General features: G+C 45.5%; 1 protein-coding gene across 4 annotated transcripts in view; it reads right to left on the bottom strand.

Moving 5' to 3' along the window:
- GATA4 (GATA binding protein 4) overlaps nucleotides 1-24,418 on the bottom strand; it is an 84,710-nt gene that overhangs the window by 6,000 nt on the left and 54,292 nt on the right. For 3 of the 4 annotated variants that reach the window (XM_066278949.1, XM_066278960.1, XM_066278938.1), the window contains exon 3: nucleotides 1,618-1,787. In XM_066278949.1, coding sequence (XP_066135046.1) covers nucleotides 1,618-1,787 — 170 coding nt within the window. The remainder of the gene's footprint in view (nucleotides 1-1,617; nucleotides 1,788-24,418) is intronic. The other variant, XM_066278968.1, reaches the window with a different exon arrangement.

The raw sequence follows: 24,418 nt of genomic DNA, 5'->3' as shown, positions 1-24,418 counted from the left end.
CCATTCAACATCAGCTGGAAAGCCCCACGAGCACTGGGCACTGCAGGCAGAGAGGTTTCTCCTCAACATAGGATGAATGTGGTTTCAGGTGCCAGGCACAGGTGGTGGGTGAGGATTTACTGTATCCAAGTGTCATCAGAGACTGGCTGGGTTCTGGAACCTCAAGAAAGGGAAAGATCAGGGTTTATCTGCTTTGCTCTTCCCTCATCAATTACAGGAAACTCAGTTCATATTGGTCACAAATTATAGTAAGAGGCCTTGGCTGGTTGGCCTGGCGTGCGGGGGACCTGGATTCGATTCCTGGCCAGGGCACATAGGAGAAGCGCCCATTTGCTTCTCCACCCCCCCCCCTTCCTCTCTGTCTCTCTCTTCCCCTCCCACAGCCGAGGTTCCATTGGAGCAAAGATGGCCCGGGCACTGGGGATGGCTCCTTGGCCTCTGCCCCAGGCGCTAGAGTGGCTCTGGTCCCGGCAGAGCGATGCCCCGGAGGGGCAGAGCATTGCCCCCTGGTGGGCAGAGCGGCGCCCCTGGTGGGCGTGCCGGGTGGATTCCGGTCGGGCGCATGCGGGAGTCTGTCTGACTGTCTCTCCCCGTTTCCAGCTTCACACACACAAAAAAAATTATAGTAAGAAAAGACCATGGAACCAAGAACCCAAAACTCAGTTCCAAACTCTACCTCAATCACAGGGCCCAATACACACTATATAACCTCCCTGCACTTTGGGTGGGTCGGTCAACTGAAAACAGGGTAACAATATAGAAGAGAAGAGCTGACCTTCTTCATGGGGTTGACGTGAACACAGGAGGCGTACAAGGCAACGCTGGACTGGGAACCAGGAAGTCTGGACGCACTCATATATGACCACAGGTGAGGCCATTAGCTTTTCAGAGCCTCACTTTTCACTTCTGCATAATTATGGGCTTGAATTATATAGATGTTCTTATGAAGATTTCTAAACAGAAACCTCATTTAAATAGATGGTGGGAGGGCCTGTAGGAGGAGCTCTCGTGAGATACCCCTCATTGTCAGTTACAGAAGAGGTATTTGCCTTCTCCAACAGGAAGATGTTTTCCTACTCTACAACTCCAGTGGGTTAATTAAGGACAGTCTCCTCCCCCCACCACAAGACTTATAACTCAGCCAATGAAAAGCCACTGCACTTCCAACTCCCAGTTTCTTCCAGTGGACTCTTTGTTTACAACAGCCCCTCTGAAGTCTCCCTTTCCTCTACAAAATAATCTTTCTCTCCTTTGTCATCTGGACTTGGCATGGTTTGCCATTAGACCACATGTTCTGAATTACAAATCTCTGTTTTTCCAGAATATATTCATTTTGCTGGAGAAATATCTGGCTATTTGTTTAAGGTCAACAGTCTGGAACAACCTTGTAGCTCAAACTAATTCTAAAGGTGTGAGCAATCGCCACATGGCCTCCATCTACCCACCTAGCCCCTCAAACCACACCTCCTTTTAAAGATGACTCAAAATCCGGAATTTAAAACCCAGAAGTTTTCCACCAAGGTAGGAGCCTTGAAGCCAGGTGCTGAGAGGAGACACATGTGCCCCCCCCCCCCAACCCAAGGCTTCTGGACTTCTGTGGTCTGGGTACTTGCTTACCAGCCGGCGCTGAGGCTTGATGAGGGGCCGGTTGATGCCGTTCATCTTGTGGTAAAGACCACAGGCGTTGCATAGATAGTGCCCCGTTCCATCCCGCCTCCAGAGTGGGGTGGACATGGCCCCGCAGTTGACGCATTCTCTGCCTTCCGAGAAGTCGTCAAACATATCTACTGGGTGGGAAATAATACCAAGAATTAATTCTTTGTTTATTCCTATTAACCTTATGTCAGAATATTTTGAGACCAAGAAAATAATACCCTTTCTTTGGGAGGAGTGAAGGATGCATCACCTTGGGGCCTCACTCTTCCTCACTCTGACCTCAACCCCTGGGGGATCTTTCTGCTCAGAGGACTATCATAGGAAGTAGACAGTTTTACTCTTGGACCTCCCAGACCCAGCAGGACTCTCCCTAGTCAGGAGAAAGGAAGAGAGTCTGGCAGCAACCACCAGCAGCCTGATTTTAGTCCTTTCTCTCTCCTTCAGAGCCTGTAACCCTGTGGTTCTCACCTAACACTGAGTTCTACTCTGACCTTCTGTCTCTCCCTTTTCCTTTCAAAATTAAAAATTCTTTTCCCTTTGAATAAAAATAATATTTTCTTCAGGAAAACTAGAAAACACTGACACGTGTAAAATATATGATTCATACATAATCCTATATATAACACGAAGATCACCAGTATTATTATCATTTTGTTCTATTATATCCTTTGCAATACTTCATATATATGTATTTTTGACTGCTTAAGATCAAGCTATATAATTTTGAGCCTGTTTTTTCACTTAATAGCAAAGCCTTTTCCCACATTAGAAATTCTTCATAAGCTCATTTTAAGCGCAGTATAATGTCCCATCCTATAAATGTGTCATCCTTTAAATGTTGTCATTGACCTTTTATTTAATCATTACCCAGTTTCTGATTTCCTGTTTTGTAAACATTGCTCCTTTTGTACACAAATTTTGAGATTTCTGGTTATTTCTTAGGATACTCCCCTAGAAGTAGAATTAATGAACCAAAGGAACACATTTTTAAAGTTTTTGTGATTTTCAAACTGCTCTGCAAATAAAACAAACAAACAAACAAAACCTGTAATTCATTTCTCTCATTTCCATCTACCCATATGACCTTCTGTGTCACAATGTGACATATCTTCTTGTCTATTGGTACATAAAAAAAGGTGCACATTATAGTGATGGTGGCAGAGTTTATCACACTTCCACGGGCATGTTGCCATCACTGTCACTCACTCACCTGCCCCCCCCCCCCATTACCTTTCTCTTCCACGTCTATACAATTCTCCAACTGATAAAGTCCACTCATGTGCACTGCATTTGCCCTGGTGCAATCAGCTGGGCTTCTCTGTTACCCCATATGATCTACAGAAAGCCTGGCTCAGAAATTCCAGGAGTCTGACTCCCTGTACACTGCTTCTCTGCTCTCCCTCCGTCAGGACCCAGCCCTAGGATTTAAGGTGGCACATTCTGCTATTTCTGTGACCTGGATCCCTGCTTTGAGGGAACAGTGGGCTAAAGAAGAGGATTTGGGGGGCCCTCCCCTCAACTCTGGGTACACAAACAGTCATTTGCACCTGCAAACAAGTAGCTGTATGTCCACACCAAGTCAACAATGTGCAGGTGTGAGGAGCTGTTTGCTCAGGCCAGGGAGCTGAGCACACAGTGGTCACAGGAGAGGCTATTTTTGCACCTGGGTCACACTGAGAACCCTCCAGCAAGGTCACCTGCCTGCACAGCCGCACAAGAAAAGGCAATTCAAAGAGTAGCTTGCTTCCCCAAGCCTGGGGGAAACGTGGAGTGAGCACCAACTTGCACACCACCGGCAACGCCTTCATGATCACCTCCACGTTCACTTCCAGACCCTTGCCCAAGGCTGGTTAGCGCTGCTGCCTCAGCCAGGCCTTCCCTGAGGGAAATAAAAAGGCCAGCAGAATTCACAGAAGGACCTTAGACCAAAGCAGGTCCCTGCAATGTCATTATTTTGTCAAGAATTTACAATAAACACTAGATGGCACCAGAGCCTCAGAATTGAACCAAGACACTGTGTCTTGGTATAAAATCAGGCTTAGAAATTGCAGGACCTTTTTAGATCATCTCACCAGTCCCAACCCAGGGCAACCCTCTTATTCTATTGTACTTTTTATTATTATGAAAAACTTTAAACATATTCAAAAGTGGACAGATGAACACTTAGTCATCATTCAGCTTCCAACAAATTGAGCCCAATCTTGTCTCAGTTACACCTCCGCCCACTTCCCCTTCTTGTAAAACTGAGGAAAATCCTACATATGTCATTTCATTCACAAATATTTCAGTACATAGATCTGACAGATGAGGATTATCTTCTCCTTTTAAAGATAAGCAACCTGGCTTCTTTTCTATGTTCTGGTTTATCTAAAGAAGGTTCCAGAGACAAAAATCTCATAATCTGCCCCTCTCCCTTTTTCTTCACATGCATGCACCGTTGGAGACAGACTCTCCCAGGTCTCTGCAGGTTGCTGGCCTCAGGCTGCTTTCAGAAGCCAACACAAAGGCTGCCTTAGAAACTCCTTCAGGCTCGCCTCACAGAATGGGTTACACAGTCAGCAACAATTTTACTGGCCAGGGAAAGGCACTGGAGGTTGGCAAGTAGAAATGTCACCGACAAATATATTTTTTATTTTTTTTAAATATTTTATTTATTGATTTTTAGAGAGAGGGGAGAGAGAGAGAGAGAGAGAGAAGGGGGAGGAGCAGGAAGCATCAACTCCCATATGTGCCTTGACCAGGCAAGCCTAGGGTTTCGAACCGGCAACCTCAGTATTCCAGGTCTATGCTTTATCCCACTGCACCACCACAGGTCAGGCCTCACCGACAAATATTTATTGAGCATCTGCTATTGAAGCACTCAGACACATGTCACAGGAGCTAAGAGGGAATCTTACTCTCAGAATGCTAATGACCTACTTAGGCAAATTGAGCCAGAATATTATTTACACAATTAATTTTTGGAACACAACTTAACTAAGTTGGGGATCTGGGTGGCAGGAGCATCTTGTCCAGAGCAGAAAGTGCATAAGTCCGACTCAGATAGAAAGGTCGAGTGTCACAACAGCAGCCAAAGAAGGACTGCATGAGAGGCCAAGGCCCTGCTTCCTCAGGCCCTGTCAGACCACCTGTCTTCCCCACAACCCACTACATCTTCAAATCTGAACACATTTCCATATTTTCTACCAGAAAATTTCCATCCAACCTACTCAATGAATGGTTATGTAATTCTAAATGATTATTATGAAGATGGTGTAACAATTGAGGAAAATGCTTACCCTACATGTTAAATAAAAAAAATGCAGCACACGAAATGCCATGTAAGGAACTTTTGTTACACTAGTTAGGTTGTATGGACTTTTCTTTAAAAAAACAAAACTAAGGTCCTGGCCGGTTGGCTCAGTGGTAGAGTGTCGGCCTGGCACGCAGAAGTCCCGGGTTCAATTCCCGGCCAGGGCACACAGGAGAAGCGCCCATCTGCTTCTCTACCCCTCCCCCTCTCTTTCCTCTCTGTCTCTCTCTTCCCCTCCCGCAGCCGAGGCTCCATTGGAGCAAAGATGGCCCGGGCGCTGGGGATGGCTCCTTGGCCTCTGCCCCAGGCGCTAGAGTGGCTCTGGTCACAACAGAGCGATGCCCCAGAGGGGCAGAGCATCGCCCCCTGGTGGGCGTGCCAGGTGGATCCCGGTAGTGCGCATGCGGGAGTCTGTCTGACTGTCTCTCCCCGTTTCTAGCTTCAGAAAAATACAAAAATAAATTAAAAATAAAAAAATAAATAAGAATAAAAACTAAAACTAAAAAAACCACTGTAATGTCATAATTGCTTATTTTAAAAATCTGATAAAAAAATAAAAATGAAACAAAAAAAGTTTTGATCACCTCAAGCAACTCCCTCTCTACTATAGAGGAAGGAAACTATCTTACTGACTTACAATTTGACACATATTAACCCCACCCACCCATCCAAGACCGAAGAAAGGAGAAAAAGAAGTTCAAACCCTGCTGCTTAGCACCCACTCTGGGAAAACAGGAGGTAGTAGGCTGTGAGCCCCAAACTAGCAGTAATATCTGGAGGTGTGTACCTTTGTAACAACCACCTCTTATTCCTTGATAGAAACACATAGGGTGGAACTTCCTGAGGGCAGTGGGCAGTAGCATGAAGCCAATTTCTAAGCCTGATTTCTATGCAGAAGGGCACAACTGTGGCCTTGACTTATGAAAGCTGCACCTACACACCCATGCTGAGCACCATGGGCACTGGCCCAGCCACTTAGAAGGCAGTGGGAAGCCAGCTCTAGGAAGTGGGTCAGTGGTACCCCACATCCAGAGGAAAGACTTGTAATAATAGTTGTGAAGTACTTTGCAAATAAGAGGAAAAACTCACAACAATAGCTGTAAAGTGCTTTGCAAACACCAAATGAGATAACAATGATGGATTATTGTTAGGGTTGGAGGGGTTCGGAGGGGGTGGAGAAGACCAGGGACAAACTTTGGTCTGCTGGATTATGGGGGGAGAGAGGGGAGAGATAGAAGAGCTAGGAGATTTGGGGATCTGACCTCTTCTCAAGCCACTGGGACCATGCTCAGAACTGTAAATGTCTAACCCACTCAGATGTGGCCAAGTTTGAGACTGCTGTCAGGGAGTGAAGGGTCAGCAAGGTTGACAATATATTACTTATGACATCTCAAAGCTGCTGCTCATGGGAAACATTAATAAATGATTATTTTAGCAATCAAAAGCGTAATGTGAATTGAGCCCTTACCCCAAGAATGGGACTCTAACTCCTCACTTCCATCCATGACCCCAATAAAAAAATTTGTTTTCAAAGAGGAAAACAAATGTAGCCTGATTTCTTAAGCATCCGATTTAGAATGGATCTTCCCAGGAATTAAGGCAGTCTATCCCCACCCAAGTGACTGAAAGAAAAATGTGGGCCTGGAGGTTGAAGGATCCCACCCCTGACTTCCCCACAGAGAACTGACGCAATCGAAGGCAAGGACTCTGACCTCTCCCCTGACCTGCTCCATCCATCTTGGGGAACCACCCACAGGCAGGGGTAAGCCAGTGGGAGCTGGGAGAAGGAAGGGCGATGAGGAAGGAGGGGAGTAAGAGAAAGAAGGGAGAGATCAGAGGCCAGGGTCATGGTTGGCAACACCCACTGGGCGCTGCCGGAGGCTGGAGAGGAAGCTCAGGCCGAGGACACTGCCGGGTGTATGCTGCCCGCTGGGCCAGTGCCCTAGGAGCTGGGTCTCTGCAGAGCTGCCACCCGAGCCTTCCTTCATCTGAGAGGCTTCTTCTTGCTAAGAAAAGCTGGGTCTGGAGCCAGAGCCCATGATGGAGCGACCCTTCTCCTCAACTTCACCCTCCGATGCTAGGGTATTTGGTCTCAGGCCGCCTGTTTCAGGGAAGGATGGAGCACTGAGGCCAGAACATTGGCTGTGTGTCTGCTCTGCTTGCCCCCTGTAAAAGTGCTGGATATAGAAATTCATTTGACAAAACTGAAGCAAAATCCCTTCCCAGAGTTGTTTTGGTCTAGCTGGGGATACACACCTCAAAACAAATAATTACATGACATGTACAAACTGCAATGGCGCCTGGGCTACATCATGGGCCCCCGCCCCAGCTGCACATCTTCAGCTGTCCTAGATCACCGTGCAATCTGTTCGGGAAGGCAAGGCACACAAACACGATGGAAATCAGCCATGCCCAGGGCAGCTATTCAGTGCTACAGAATAGAGGCCAGAGAGGATCACAGCTTGGGCAACAAGAGGGGAGGGGCCAGCCCCAGACCTCCCCAGGAGCCAAAGGGGCTTCAGGAACAAAGTCTTTAGCCCCACCCATAGGTCCCTCACTGAACTCCAGGCTGGAGTCCCATCCAAAGTTCACCAGAGATTGTGCATGGATTTCCTGACAGGCCCAGATCTGTCCCCGGGGCTGGCGCCTGGGTCTGGGGCACGAGGAGCAAACAAATCCTGAGGTTTTTCTGGCAGCTCCTGAGCCTTTGGTCTTCTGGGCTTTGTCAGGCTGGGCCCGTGACAGGAGGCTGCTGACGGGGGTGCAGACACAGCTCCAGCAGCATCCAGGCTGGCGGGGAATGGGAGTGCCTATTTTGGAAGCTCCTGCAGCCACTGAACAGAAGCGGCTCTTGCCAGGCAGGGCTGGAGTTGCCCAGTGGAGTTTGAGGCCTCTGCTTCTAAGCACTGGAGAACAAAATGCTGGCGGTTGTAGATTATCCAGGAGAATTCTGCTGTGGGTTTATGCGATGCAGAACATTTTTAGAATTTTACAGACAAGGACACTGCAAATAGTCCATATGAAATATTTAGCACACTGTATTTCTTAATAACTGCTGAATAATATGACAGACCTTAAACTTTTCTACAGGTTAATGTAATAATTGTACTGGAAGTAAATTTTCACACACACACACCCCCACACAAACATATGCACATGCACTGGTGTTGATCTACAATAGGAGCCTGGCTTCGGGCTTGAGGTTAAGAGTTAAATACTGTGACTCAGATTTAAAATTAAAAAAGGGACAGAGGGATGGGGAAAGAAAGAAGAGGTTGAAGAACAAGTGACAGGCTGGAGGAAAATATTTATAGCATGCAAGAGCTGGAAGTTAAACACACACAGTCTCCCAGGAGAGGGTCACCATGAACCCTTCCCATCCATGATCTGCAGGCTGAGACACCACCATCTTTAAAGTAGGCAAATGATCAAAGGAAAAAGAAGGGACAACTCAATGATTGTGCTATAATTTCTACTTTTCAAACTTTCCCTTAGGTCAATATTTTGTCCTACTCAATGTTTTTATTTATTTATTTATTTATTTATTTATTTATTTTCATTTTTCTGAAGCTGGAAACAGGGAGAGACAGTCAGACAGACTCCTGCATGCGCCCAACCGGGATCCACCCGGCACGCCCACCAGGGGCAATGCTCTGCCCACCAGGGGGCGATGCTCTGCCCATCCTGGGTGTCGCCATGTTGCGACCAGAGCCACTCTAGCGCCTGGGGCAGAGGCCAAGGAGCCATCCCCAGCGCCCGGGCCATCTTTGCTCCAATGGAGTCTTGGCTGCAGGAGGGGAAGAGAGAGACAGAGAGGGAAAGCGCGGTGGAGGGGTGGAGAAGCAAATGGGCGCTTCTCCTGTGTGCCCTGGCCGGGAATCGAACCCGGGTCCTCCGCACGCTAGGCCGACGCTCTACCGTTGAGCCAACAGGCCAGGGCTATTTTTTATTTTTCTGAAGCTGGAAACGGGGAGAGACAGTCAGACAGACTCCCGCATGCGCACTACCGGGATCCACCCGGCATGCCCACCAGGGGGCGATGCTCTGCCCACCAGGGGGCGATGCTCTTCCCCTCCGGGGGCGTCGCTCTGTCGCGACCAGAGCCACTCTAGCGCCTGGGACAGAGGCCAAGGAGCCATCCCCAGCGCCCGGGCCATCTTTGCTCCAATGGAGCCTCGGCTACGGGAGGGGAAGAGAGAGACAGAGAGGAAGGAGAGGGGGAAGGGTGGAGAAGCAGATAGGCGCTTCTCCTGTGTGCCCTGGCCGGGAATCAAACCCAGGACTTCTGCACGCCAGGCCGACGCTCTACCACTGAGCCAACCGGCCAGGGCCCTACTCAATGTTTTTACAAGACCGTTTTGCCCAGTTGTCTCCTTGTCCTCCTGGGCTTCCTCTCCTGCCTCCCAGCCACCACCACTCGGTGAACGCGCTGTCTGCAGCCTTCCTGGCAGGACCTGGGAAAGAGCCGGACAGGCTGCTATGTCCAGAATATACTGTCCTTCAGCCCCCAGCCTCCCAAACCTGGCACCACCAGCACTCTCTTTTTGCCACCCCTTGGTGCTGAGTAGGATGCCGCATAACTCATCATTCAGAATGAGACACTTCTGAGGAAAAGGGGCTTATTACTAATTAATCTGGGACAGCAGGTTTAAAACCAGGATGTGTGGCCACACTCAGCAGAAGTCCGGGTGTGAGGCCTACACCCCTGACATGCTTACTCCCTCTATATTTCCCTACACGCTGGTTTCTCCTGATGTCACCACCTGACTTAGAAGTGGGCTGATTCATCACCTCTCAGACAAGGTGCAGGCAGAATGCAAGGAGAAAGAGACATAAAATGACTCTAAATGCCAACTGATAGTTGGGTCACTGACATCTCTTAACCCCTTGGTTCAGCCTTGGTTCAGCCTCAGCCTCCACCATGGCCACAGGAACCCTGACTAGGCCTCAGCAACTGACAATGTCGGCCACTGCCTGCACCGTGCCTTGTTCAGTGACTGCACCATCGCTTACCCCCTAGTCACTGCTCCCCCTGTGCTGGCCTGTATCAATTAGGGCTCCAAAGCTCCTGCAGGGCAGGCGGCACAGAGCCTTAAAGCCTGGATGTGATGTTTGGGTGATTCTGTGCACAGTAGTGGAAGAAACTGACGTCCAGAGAAGGTGAATGACTCACCTAAGCTTCTAGAACAGTGATTCTTTACCTTTTCCATCTCGTAGCACACATAAACAAATTACCTAAAATCTGCAGCACACCAAAAAAATATACTTTTTCCTAATTTGGCAACAACAAAAAAAAGAGAGGTATAATTTTTATTTGTTCACACCAGATAGCCATTGCTGTGTGGGCTGTTGTAAGTTTTTATTTGACAATCTAAGGGAAAAGAGGTCAGTGGCCCAGACTAAATAGTCAGGCACTGCGTGTTTTAAAAATTCTTGCTGGCACCCGACACTCGCCCTCCCCGGCACCACTCTGCTCTCAGGCTAGATCACTCCGTCTGCAGCACTCTGCATACAACAGACACCCTGCGCTCATCGACCAATCAGATTTCAACAAAATCCAGCGCCCTCAAGTGTCTAATGAGGCATCAGTAGTGCCAGTAGGAAGATGTAGATCGTCAGGGGTATGTATAATATATGTAGCAGATGAATGGGTGTGTATCAAAAAGTACTCCATGCTGCATTAAAAACCAGCCTACTCTTGATAGTGATAAAACTGTCCTAATTATTCATTAGAAATACATCAAAAGGACCTTCTTCCTCCCTCCCCCCCCAAAAAGAGAAAGATAAAAATGTTTACTTTTAAGATATCCATGGTAAAATACTGGAAACAACCCAACTATCTACTGATAATGGAATCAGTAAAAAAACTAAGTTGCAGTAAAAAATATGAAAATATAAGTTGATTTTTAAAATGACAACTATACAAACTATGTTAAGATTTTCTCTTCCTGTAACATCATTACATAAGCAGTTAATTAAACAAGTATTTCTGTATCTGGGGAAGAAGAGTGCTGGAGGCAGAAGGAACAGCACAGCAAAGGCTCTGAGCTTTAGGGAAATGGACAGTTAAAAATCACATCATGAGCCTGACCAGGTGGTGGTGCAGTGGATAGAGCGTCGGACTGGGATGCGGAGGACCCAGGTTCGAGACCCCAAGGTCTCCAGCTTGAGCATGGGCTCATCTGGTTTGAGCAAAAAGCTCACCAGCTTGGACCCAAGGTCACTCGGTATGCTGAAGGCCCACGGTCAAGGCACACATGAGAAAGCAATCAATGAACAACTAAGGTGTCGCAACAAAAAACTGATGATTGATGCTTCTCATCTCTCTCCGTTCCTGTCTGTCCCTATCTATCCCTCTCTCTGACTCTCTCTCTGTCTCTGTTAAAAAAAAATCACATTATGCAACATAAAAGGAGCTACTAGTTGCAAAAGACCATTGGGTGTCTTTTGTCCAGAATGGGCAAATCCAGAGTCAGAGAGTCGATCTGTGGTTGCCAGGAGCTTGGGGAGATGGACACAAGAGTGGCTGTAAATGGGCAGGAGGTTCTTTTTGGAGTGGTAGAAGTGTTATAAAATTGTGAGATGGATGCACAACTCTGTGAATATACTAAAATCCACTTACTGTACACTTTAAATCAGTGAAGTTTACAGAATGTATGTTGTATATTAATGATGCTGTTACAAAACAACTACAAAAAATTAAATTTTAAAAAGCATCTCTGCCTAGGAGTCAGGGGATTGGAAATGTCTCCTTTATTTCTTCAACTTACTGGGATCCCCTCATTCCAAAACAAAGTACCTTCTCCACCTTGGGCCCAGGCACCTCCCTTCCCCTCTGGGCTCGAGTATCCTCAATGGCACTAATTATTTTTCCCATTCCACAGAAAGAAAGAGAAAAGCCCTCCCGAGCAAATGTGGATATACATGATGAGCCAACCAAAAGCTGCCTTTAAATCACAAAGTGCAGTGCTGGGCCTGTCTCTAACAAGTCACTGGGACCAACACCTCTCCATGAGTCCTGTCAGCTTGCCCCAGTCATCTATTGTACATGTACCCTGAAAGGGGGATGTGAGAAAACAAGTGTTCTAGGCATTAATGGAGAGCATGCCATGGTACAGCTCAGAGGACAATGTAGCAATACCTTAGCAAAAGTATAGATGCATGTGCCATTTGATTTAGAAATTCCACTTCCAGGAATTTATTCTACAATGCACTGGCACTTGTATAAAATGATTGGTTCACGTACAAAGAGATTCATTGTGGCTTTTTTTTTTTTTTTACAATAGCAATGAATTGGAAAACAATTTGCTTATTTATCAATACAGAACTGGTTAACCCTATGTAGTCATAAAGAATGAAGATCTTCTATATATCGATATGACATTCTTTACAAAATGTTATGAAGTATTAGGGGTAAAGTACAAAATAGTTTATCTGATGCTTTCTGATAAAAAGAAGAGGAGAGGAGTCTATCCACAGATTTGTTTGTATATACAAAATATCTCTGGAAAGACAGACAAGAAACTGGTAATATTGATTGTTTCCAGGGAGACATCCTGGTGACTCAGGGATGCTTTTCACTGTAAGCTCTTGTGAACCTCTGAATACTCAATATGTTAATTTATTGCCTATTTTCAAAAACAGGCAATTTTCAACCTTTTATGTTAAACTAAATAAATATGTGCAAACTATCACCATCATTGTTTCAGCAGGCAGTATGTAGGACAGGTTTCATTTTCTGATTTCCCTTAAGAGCATCTTATCTCCCAACATTTTCTAAATGGGTTCTCAGTCTCACCCCCCAACTGCCATCTCTCACAGTGCCCTAGTCCCTGTCCTGTCCCCAGAAGCCCTCAGCCCAGCCTCCACAGGCAGGCTCAGCCCCCAGTGGATCTGGCTTGGCTTCTAATGCTGTTATACACATGCACACTGCCTATTTAGACTTTGTTCTTTTATTAATTAGGAAGACTGAAAGAGAAAGCTTTGGGCAGGCTCTCTGTCAGGGTCAGTCGAGACTTAAACCAGGGCAGTCTGGGCCCCTTTGATTCTGCACCCCCTCTCCAGCTTGTTATAAGCTGGCAGGATAGAAAGGAAATACTGAACAAATTGCCAGACCAGCTCCCTCAGGGACCAAGACAATAGGTCTGGGGGGGAAAGACTTTTCCTTCCAGTCCAGTGGCTGTCCAGAGGAAACAACTTCCCTTTCACCTCCTGGAATGGCAGCAGCCAGCCAGCCAGCAGGGGAGATTTATGGAGTTATAATGTGACCTCTTTATTGCCCTGAATGCTAAAGAGGCATTTCAGGGGAGATTTACGCCTTTTAGAAGGGGAGGGGAGCAAGGGTGTAAAAACATATGCACTATGCACGAAGCTGTTTCCCCTCTGGGGTTTTCTTGGGGATTACTTAATCAAACCAAGGTTAAACTCAATGGCCAGCACCTTTACATCTTATCTTGCTAATCCACCTAGTTACCCTGCAAACTTTTGCACGAAATATGAGGTCTAAGGAGAGCTGGGAGGGCTCTGTTGAGCTTTGAATTCAGTTAACACAAAAATTAAACAAAAAATAAAGATGAATATCATATGTAGCAGGGCCAAGAGCCTGTTCTCCTACCACAGGACCTAAATGTTTCACCTGCCGATACTTGGGATTTTCCTTGTAAAATAAGGATGTAAAACCAGATCATCTAGATCCTTCCTAGTTTGAAAATGGTCTAGATTAATATTAGATCAATGTATAAATTACTCTGCACCGGTGGTTTTTCTGGTTTTTAAAGTTGCAGAACACTTTCTTCTAAGAAAGTCTTGTCTGAGGAAGCCCAGCACTTAAAGAAAAAACAAAAACAAACAACAAAAAAGGAAGTGCAGCTCATTGGGTGAAAAGATAAAAGGATTTGCTTCCCAAATCCCCTGGACATAATGAATACAGTGATAGCCTTGAAGAAGGTCCTCCAACCGCTAGAGGGCGCAGAAGCACAGCTACAGGAGTGTTACTTAAGACTCCCTACCAAGGATGTGCAAGGGGTCCGTCCAATGCTTCAATATCAGAAACTACATTTACCAGACTAAAGGCTGGGACTAATAACAACCAATTCCAGAATTAACGAAGTGGAAATGTTTGCCAACAGTAATTTTACCTCTCTTGCTCTGGTCTCCACAAATCAAAAGTGAAGTATTTAAAAAAGATTTTGGAATCATCCAACTTAGCACTATATTGTAACTTTTCTCATTTACATATTAAAATTTTTTCCAAATTTTCGTTTAAACTGTGTAATTCATAATCGCGATAAATATAAAGTCTCCACCATTACCATTATCTCACCCCCCTGAGACAACACTAACAACTTTTCTATTTATCTAGATATTTTCTATTTTATTAATCATAATTTTTATTTTTAGAAATTAGAAAAAAGTATCAGGAGTACTATAACAATCTCTATTATTATTCCCTGTCACCATCTCTTATTCAACCACCATTCTAAATTTAGTAAATATCTTTACAATTCATTTTTATACCTTTACACATCTCTAAACGTCATATGATTTAATGTCCTCACACTGTACATCACATCTACAAATTTACTTTACTTTATGAAAAATTTTACTTTATTTTGGGGGTTCTTTTCTTTCTTTCCTTTTTTTTAGAGATAGAGAGAGGGGCAGATAGGAACAAACAGGAAGGGAGAGAGATAAGAAGCATCAACTCATAGTTGTGGCACCTTAGTTGTTTCTTGATTGCTTTCTGATATGTGCCTTGACCAGGGGGCTAAAACCACGCCAGTGACCCTTGCTCAAGCCAGCAACCTTGGACTCAAGCCAGCGATCTTGAGGGTTTGAACCTGGGACCGCAGTGTCCCAAGCCGACACTCTATCCACTGCACTACCGCCTGGTCAGGCTAGGGTTCTTTTCATCTGATATGTTCCTGTTCAGAGAGGAAGGGGAGAAAGCATACCTTTGCTCTGTTATTTTTCACAGAAGTCTCCACCCATTCTAAGCAACACATACATCCTTCTCAAAACCTATAACTTCTTCTTCGTTGTACTTTCACTAGCCTGCCCAGACTACCCTAAGGTTTCCATAGGTTTATTTGGCAATTAATCACATTGATCTTGAATTATCCATTTTATCCTTGTTTTCAGCTATCACTTATATCTTTGAATGTTATTTAGTCTTTTTTTTCCTAAACTATATTTTGTTCCTAAGCCAAATTATAGGCACATAAGAGATCAGGGTGTATTTTATATCTTGTTTATTTAGTTAGCTTTATTTTCTCTCTTCTTTTCTCATCCAAGCCTCAGAACTCTATAGCCAAGCAGACACTGACAAATTATATATAAGAAAATGGAGCTTCTGAGCACAAGAGTCTGCAGAATCCAGCTCTCAGCTTCTCTTCCTCCCACCTGAAGAACCACAAAGGAATCCCAGGACCCTAGGAGCATAGCTGATGGCAAAGGTCTAGTAGTTCAATCCATCCTTTTAAATACAATACATCCTTTTCCATTTTAGGAAAAGTTTGAAGGTGCTACAGAAATGCAATTAGGAGGAGCACTACTACTGGCTCTTACATTAATAGGGCTCACACCTTTCGGGGAAAAAAAGAGAATGCGGTGTCAGGATGGAGGATTTTTTTTTTTTTTTTAGGATGGAGGATTTTTGCAGTTTATTCTCTACCTGCTAAACTTTTACACTGTTTCTCTATATATATACAGTGTGTCGGTAAAATCATGGTGCACTTTTGACCGGTCACAGGAAAGCAACAAAAGACGATAGAAATGTGAAATCTGCACCAAATAAAAGGAAAACTCTCCCAGTTTCATACTATTCAGTGCAGTTCGATGTGGACTCACGCACAGATTTTTTAGGGCTCCTTAGGTAGCTAATCCGTATAGCCTCTACAGACTCGTCACTGACTGATGGCCTACCAGAATGGGGTTTCTCCACCAAACTGCCAGTTTCCTTCAACTGCTTATCCCACTGAGTAATGTTATTCCTATGTGGTGGCACTTCATTATAAATGCACCAATATTCGCGTTGCAATTTGGTCACGGATTCAAATTTAGAGAGCCACAGAACACACTGAACTTTCCTCTGTACTGTCCACATCTCGACTGGCATGGCCGTGGGCTGCTCCGCTGTATACACGGTGTTATGTCATCATCTGCGCATGCGCACATGCTGCCACATCATCCTTCAGAAACTGGGAGGGTTTTCCTTTTATTTGGTGCAGGTTTCACATTTCTATCATCTTTTGTTGCTTTCCTGTGACCGGTCAAAAGTGCACCATGACTATATAGACACACTGTATTTTTGTTGTTGTTGTTAATTGTGGTGGAATACACACCACATGTAATTACCATTTAAGCATGTTTTAGTGTACAACTCAGTAGTGTTAAGTATATTCATATTGTTGTGCAATCCATCCCCAGAATTCTTTTCATCTTGTTAAACTAAAACTCTGTCCCCATTAAACAACTCTCTCCTTCCCCCAGCCCCTGCAACCACCATTCTACTTCCTGTATCTGTGAATTTGACTTCTCTAGGTACCTCAGAGAAGTGATATCCTACAGAATTTGTCTTCTTGTGCCTGGCTTATTTCACTTAGCATGATGTTCTCAGAGTTCATACATGTTGTACATATGTCAGAATTTCCCCCCTTTTTAAGGCTGAAAAAATATTCCACTGTATATATAAACCATGTTATGTTTATCCATTCATCTGTCTATGGACACTTGTCTTGCTTATGTAAATGTGGCCCCTTATATAGAAGGAATTATAAACATTAAGATATGGAGTCTATGTCCCTAAATGTAGACTAATACTGAGAAAGAAGAGAAATTCTAACTAATATAAGAGCCTTTTGGCTATGGTGGTATTCTCCTTTTCATCAATAATGTATCCACCTTTACAAAATATAAAAAAAATCGGGAACAAAGGCAGGGCTGTGCATTGAACAGTAAAATAAATCAATCAGACCTTGACCACTTGGGCTCCCATTTGCTGACCCAGCCAGGAAGGTTGCACATGGCAGGGTCTTCATTAGACTGGGTCTTCTAGAAAGAAGCTCAGAAGTAGCGGTAGCTACAGAAAAGCCAGGACAAAAGGGAAATCTTGTGGCAGCAAGATTTTGAGGGAAGGAAGAAGCCCCAGTAGCCCTGCTCCCACAGGGCTGTTTATGCGCATATATGGCGACTTCGGCCTGCATAGTTCCCTGAAATGGCAGGGTGCGCACCACCAGTGCAGCTGACAGTGGGCAGTGGATGAGAAGAGCACTGGCCCAGGAAGTTAGGCTGATCTGATTCTGCCAGCCTCGGCACCATGTGGCCTTGAGCACCCTGTAACAAATGGATATTGCAATTACTGCCCTCAGGACAGTTGTTGGGAATAAATTAAACTATGTCAGAGGAGAGCAGTGAATACTGTCAGCTCTCAAGAGTGTTTGTTGGGCCTCGGTGCCACCATTAGATGTCACAACTATCTTCCAAACTGTTCATCAGCTGGGCAGGCTGGATGCAGTTGTGGACGATGTCCCAGGCTTCATCCTCCTTGCTGCCTTAGTTCTGCTCATCTGCTGTCCTCAGAACCTATAGGAAGGGCCAACAGTTCCTGTTCCTGATGGTAATGGCACAAATACTCATCCTTCACTTGCTCCTTTCAGATGGTCAGAGCTGGCAGGGCCCATAGATACCAGAGTCATCTGCTGCCAACTCTCCCAATTTTACAAAGGAATCAGAAGCCTGGGAAAGCCCACGTGGACCATGCAGTTTCTATCAACACTTCTTAAAAGACAGCTCGATCACTTCCTGTCAGATGGGCACCGAGTCCACATCACTCCTGCAGCAGAGACAGAGGCACAAAGAAACCTGGATCCTGCTTGCATCTCAGTCAAGAGATAGGAATGCCCAGAATGGTGCATTTACTAGGGGATTTTCTTTTTTCTTTTATTAAGTGAGAAGCGGGGAGGCAGAGAGACAGACTCCAGCATGCTCCACAACAGGGATCCACCAGGCAAGCCCCCTACGGAGGTGGGGTGGGGGATGCTTAGCCCATCAGGGGCATTGCTCTATTGCTAAGCAACTGAGCTATTTTAGTGCCTGAAGCATGGAGCCATCCTCAGCAGCCAGGGCCAACTTGCTCAAACTGTTGAGCAATGACTGCGGGAGAGGAAGAGAGAGAAAGAGAAGGAAGAGGGGGAGAAGTGAAGAAGCAGATGGTCGCTTCTCTTGTATGCCTTGGCCGGGAATCAAACCTGGGATTTCCAAGCCAGGCCAACACTCTACCGCTGAGCCAAATAACCAAGGTTGAGGATTTTCTTTAAAATTAATATACAACTCATTTTCTTCCTAACCTTCTCCAAATCCACTGAGAATCTAGCAGCCACCATGGGTTAGATGCATTTCCTGGCAGAAATCCACAAGGCAGTTACTTGCCCCCTGCTTTTCAGCAAACACAATTTAACACCATGATAATGCTAACCACAGTGATGTGTGACTCAGACCCTAGGAAAGATCTGACTCTACTGAAGCAATTCAGGGGGTAAGGGGGTCTGATTTATTCTAAGTGTCCCAGAGACAGACCCTGCCAGGGCTTCCTCCATAGCTTCTCCACACAATCCTTCCTTTCTGAATGCAATCCAAGTGGTTTCTTCATTTTTTCCCTTTTGTTCAAATCTCACTGGAGGCAGACAAATGGTTCCAACTCCCTTAGAAGGATTTTTAAAAATATTCTAAGGCTATGACAAATGTCACTCTTCAGGCACCTACCACCCCAACTAACTTCTGCTTATGTAAATGTGCTTCCCTATGTAGAAGGAATTATAAACATTAAGTTGGATATGGGGTCTATGTTGTTAAATGTAGGTTAAAATTGAGAAAAAAGGTGAATTCTAACTAATACAAAACCTACCTTTAACTTAACTTGGCACCCTCCTGTGCAACCTAACTCTTTATTGTGGAACTAAAAAGATTCTATTTGAAATAATATCTTCTTTAATGGTAACAGCCTAGGTGAACTTTTATCTAATGTCTAACATTAAAGAACTATGCTTTATGAACATCACGTCCTATAAGTCAAAATAACCCTATGAAGTACCTGCTATTCAATTTTATAAACATGAAAACTGGAGAAGAGCTGGAATTTGAAATCAGGTGTCTGACTTCAGACCCACTCCCTTAATTACAAGATTCTTCCTGCTTCTCTTTTATCAGCTGCCAAATAGTAAAAAGTTGGAGGTCCCAACAAGGAATATAAGCAAAAGTTCTGAAAATAATGGAAAAAAGTCTGGCTAATGGGCTCTGCCTTCACCATGTCAACTGGTTAGATGGTCCATTTGGCCAGCTCTCCCCTCCCCAGCATCTGTCCTCTTCGTCCCCCCACCACCACTGCCCCTCTGCTTTGTCCTGGGAAAAGGGTCCCCTTTATTAATGCCATTCCTGGAGATGTGTTTACATAGGGCAGGAAACTTAATATCAACATTCCCCACAGGAGAGTGTCCTGTCACTTCTGTGAAGCACTTCAGGCGGGCAGAGACTAGCTGCACGAATCAACAGGCACTTATGCCCTTTAAACAGAGTCTGATGGGAGAGTTTGTTTCTACAGAGAATCTTTGAGTTCCTGAGCCCGTTTGTTATGATGAGCTGAGAGGCAGTTGTGCATAGGCAAAACTCCCTCTGGTGCCTCAAGAGGCTCTCGAGGAAGGATCTCAGGGAATCTCTGAAAGTGAGGAGGAGGGAAAACAGTGGATTTAGGCATTCAACGGGTGGGAAAGGACAAACCTGATGAGTGAATTTCTGCAAGTCTTTATAAACTGGCTGGGAAAGACTGCAATGGACCTGGCTCCAAGTTCAGAACACCGAGAGAATGTAGTCTTTGTGGGGCCTGAGGAAGCCCAAGGGACACATACCACTGGGATCCAGCAGAACACCACGGGATCAAAGAATAAGCCCAGCAGGCTTTTACAAGGTGAAACATGAGGGCTCCCAATTATCCATTTTCTCAGCTTCCTTGCTTGCCCCCCCTGCTCAGCACCTCTGTCGCCCTGCCCTGCCCCACTCTCCCCTCCCGCCTTCATCAGAGGCAGCTGGATGAGCTCCTCTGCCCCTTGTCACTCTCTACCCTGGGGGCTCCCTTCTGTTTTCAAGTGATGGCTTCACACAGTGATGAACCTGCTGGGCATCTCACACCTGTGTGTCCCTCCCCCGTGCCTCAGACCCACCACATCCAAACTGTTGGTCCCACTCCAAGTGCCCTGTTTGAGAATGCCCCTGGAGCTTCAATGTTTTTCTCTCTCCTGCTGGCCTTCCAGGTTTTGGCTGCCTTTGCATGATTCTTACAGCTCCTAAATTTCCCCACTACCCACCCCTGCACCAGAGCTGTACAAGGTCCTACTCCCAGTACAACTGATCAGGGGTGAGGACAGGCCCATCACTGGCCTCTGTCTCTCAGGAAACTGTCTCAGTAGGGCCAGACTGAAGTATGAATATGGAGCCAAAGGGATCATATACTTTATGATGAATTCCAGACTTTACCTTTTCAGAAAATGAACATTTATTTTGTATTTACCATGCAATTATATCACAGACCCCAAAATGAATGAGGTATGATTCTTGCTCTGGAAAGATTGTCAGTCTAGTGAAACTATAATCCAGGTAAAAGGATAGCACCTTAAGATACAGTGAAACCACTGGCCATGGCTGATTCTCAGTAATTCTGCCTGGAGCCTTGTCAGAGGCGCTGCCAGAGGCCCACAGAGAGATTCTGATGAGAGAGCCCACCCAGCTTTCATGTAATTCATGACAAGATCCAACTGTGCTCCCTCTCTGCTACCAAAAGGCAGTGTGACCTGTCTTCTTTGATTCTTCCTTGTTTGCTTCCAGTTCTTCCAGAGTCAGATGAGTAAGAACGAGACAAAAGTTGTCTGTATATAAAGCATTATGAATTTATTAGGGTAGAATGAAAAAAATGAGACCATCAGACAGAAGACGACTTGCCAAGGTTCTGCGCCATGCTGGCTAACATCATGCAGCACCGTGTGTGTGCCAGGGCTCTGGCGTCCATGCTGTTCACCACCACAATGATGGACAACAGCAAGTCTCCCTCTCTCGTCAACAGCTAGACTCAAGTTCCAGCTAACCTGGCCTTCCCGTCAAAGACCAAGGCTCACAGAGCCTAAGTGATAAAATGCAAGGGACTCTCCAGAAATACAGTAGAAGTTGCTCTTCTCTGCATAAGAAGTCAAATAAGAGCCTTCCAGTTCCTTCACCATCCCTCCCTGGAGGTGCCACCGATTTCCCAGGCTGTCCCAGCAACCAGTGGCTTCCAGGCAGAAGGGGAAGTGATTAATCAGATTCTCTAGCCCTTGAACAATGGAGGAGGCTTCAAAGGAAATATGGGGTGAGAAATCCTACTCAACAATGGACTCAACTCTACTCAGAAGTTTCTGCAGACTTTTTCAGTCCAGCACATTAAGGTACTGTGGGGGGAAAGGGTATGAGTTCTTGAGGGGGGAGTGGAATCCCACAGAAGTGGAGAAATGATACTGGTTTGGTCCACATGACTGGTCAGTGATGTAAGGCCTCAAATCCAGGATTCCTGCCTTGATCCAGCGTCCCTTTAGCCACAAAGTGTCCCCTCTTCCTCACTCTCACCTACACAAGGAACTTAACAGCCAAGCAGGAGGGCCACACAGTAAGGAGAGAGAGTTTCCATGACAAGCTGGAAAAACAGCTTAGAATCTAAAGGAAATGGAGTATACTTGAATGCCATCTCTGGGTGGCCAACTTCAGGGTGACCCACTTTTACAGGCCATGTAAACTGGGGAGATGAGAGGTGCATAGAAGTTGGCTTAACACATACATCTCATAGCTCTTTCTCCCCAAACTATGGCTATAGAAGCTCAAGACAAAGATAATGATCACTGTCTTCACCCATGCCCTTCCTTGGCTAGTTTGGCCTGATGATTTCCTCTTGACTTTTTTTCCATGTCCTCTGCCATCACTCACTCATTCTCCAGGCTAAAGAATGCTGCTGACAGCCTCTCACTCAGCCACCTGCCTTCTGTCTCCATGCCAGCCATCTCCCCCCACCCCCCTCTCTCTCACACACACACATACACACACACTCTGCATGCATGTATTCCCAATCTACCGAATCAATCAAGTTTGCCCTCTAATGCATAAAGCCCCAAACTTCTCTGCCTGATTTTCAAGGCCGTCCATATCTGGTCCCAGCTGTGTCAAATTTGCCAGTCCCTAAAGGGGAACCAAGCTGGTGGAGTGCTGGTGTAAGTGTCTGAGATACAGGTGACCATCTGAAGCAGAGCACAGCATCAAGATGTTAGAAGCAGAGGAAGCCCACTGTGAGAAACCCAGTACATGTAGCTAAGAGGAGCCCAAAGCCCAAAGCTAGAAACATTAGTGGTAGGCTCAAAGTCCAAGCCAAGGAATTACTAAAACAGACAAAACTGGTTTCAGTAATCAACTGTTAGTGAAAACATTGATGTTATTTTTATATTTTTATGAAACTCTGTGGTTCCTGTGGCATAAAGCAAATGAGGAATTATGTTGGTGTTATTGAGAATGGGTTTTTTGATGTGGATAAAAAGATTTATAAATGTAAAGAAGCATGAAAGAGCCTCACCTGTGGTGGCACAGTGGGTAAAGTGTCGACTTGGAATGCTGAGGTCACCAGTTTGAAAACCCTCCTGGTCAAAGCACCTATGAGAAGCAACTACTAGTTGATGCTTCCTCCTCTTCTCCCCCTTTTTCTCTCTCTCTCGCCTCTCTTTAAAATCAATAAATAAAATCTTTAAAAAAAAAAAAAAGCAGCATGAAAGATGTAAAATGGTGAAGCTGCCATGGAAAACAGTAGGGTGGATCCTCAAATCCACACAATCCAGCAATTCCACTTCTAGGTTCTTACCCCAAAGAAGGAAAAACATGAACTGGAACATGTCCACCCATGTGCAACAGCAACACGTGGATGGAAAAGGGAGTTCTACAGAAAGTAACCTCACAAGGTGATCTGATCAAAAATTACTAATTGGGCAGGTCATGGTGGGTAGTCTGTTCCAGTCATATAACTTCTTTAGTAAAGGCTTATCTTTGCCTTAAGCAAGCTTTGTACATTGTTTCTGTGCATCTAGGTTAATACACACCTTTTAAATGCCTCTCTTTGGACCCCTTGAAAAGGAAATCACCCTAAAGACAAAGACAGCAAGCACATAATCTTGTTAACGATCCCGTCTTGCTCTCTCCACCCTCACATAATCTTCATTCTATTCCCTCTCTTATTCCAAATGAATAACAAAAGTTGACAATTGTCATTTGGGAAGCATTTTTCTCAAGACTATTGAGAAAATACTGCTTCCAGGCACATTTTCTGTTTGACTCAATTTTTTTTTTCTTAAGACAGAAATGGGGAGGCAGGAAGACAGATGCCTGCATTCACTTCAACCAGGATCCACCTGGCAAGCCCCTTAATAGGCAATGATCTGCCCATCTGGGGCTGTTGCTCTGTTGCTCAGCAACTGAGCTATTTTAGCACCTGAAGCGAGGCCATGGAGCCATCCTCAGCGCCCAGGGTCAACTTGCTCCAACCAAGCCATGGCTGCAGGAGGGGAAGAGAGAGAGAGAGAGAAGGGAGAGGGGGAAAGGTGGATTTAGGGCCAGTAGCCACAGCCACCATCACAGCTGCCTGGCCAGTGCAGGTTTGCATTTGATTCGGACAGGTGGTAATGAAACAACAGAGCCAAAAACTGGTGGGCCATTAACTTTAATCCTAGCTTGCACCCGGCAGGCAAGAAATACACACAGTGAGAGAACACTTCCTTTTCCATTCAGGGCTCCCAAAGCCACTGACTTATCCGAGTTTCCTAGAATCAAAGGTTTCTATTTCACCAGCATTATTCACCTCTGTCCCCCATCTCCTTCTCTCTGCTCAAACTCTGCACAAACTGGCTTATCCTTCAGCACTCCACCATCTTGGCTGCTTCTGCTCTCCTCCACGTGGCCTTTCTCTGCTCTCCTCCAGCATGGGCTCCTCTGCCCCATTTTATAGTGTAGAAATCAAAACCTTTAATCCAATATACAAACAAGGAAGTCTCTGATACAAAGTCACTTATCTGAGGCATAAATGGGATTCCTCATGAGAGTGCACCACCCCACATCATGTAACATTCAATGGTGTGGGGAAAAGCTTAGTTTTGAAAAGATCTTAGTGTTAAAAGGGTGGGAAAGGCTTAGTCTTAAAACTAAGCCTTAGGCTATAACGACCCTGCTTGTTTACAGCCTGTCCCCTACACCCAATGCAAACTATAAGTGAGCAAACATATATACCATATTTACAAACTTATTTGACCCACAGTGGAGAAGTAGATGGTCATTTCTCCTGTGTGCCCTGACAAGTAATCGAACCCGGGCATCCATAGGCCGGGCCAATGCTCGACCACTGAGCCAACAGGCCAGGGCCTCAAA

The sequence above is a fragment of the Saccopteryx bilineata genome, chromosome 1 (genome assembly GCF_036850765.1).
Source record: "Saccopteryx bilineata isolate mSacBil1 chromosome 1, mSacBil1_pri_phased_curated, whole genome shotgun sequence".
NCBI classification, from domain to species: Eukaryota; Metazoa; Chordata; class Mammalia; order Chiroptera; family Emballonuridae; genus Saccopteryx; species Saccopteryx bilineata.
Note: the sequence above shows the minus strand (reverse complement) of the source record. Positions and strands in the feature narration are given on the sequence as shown.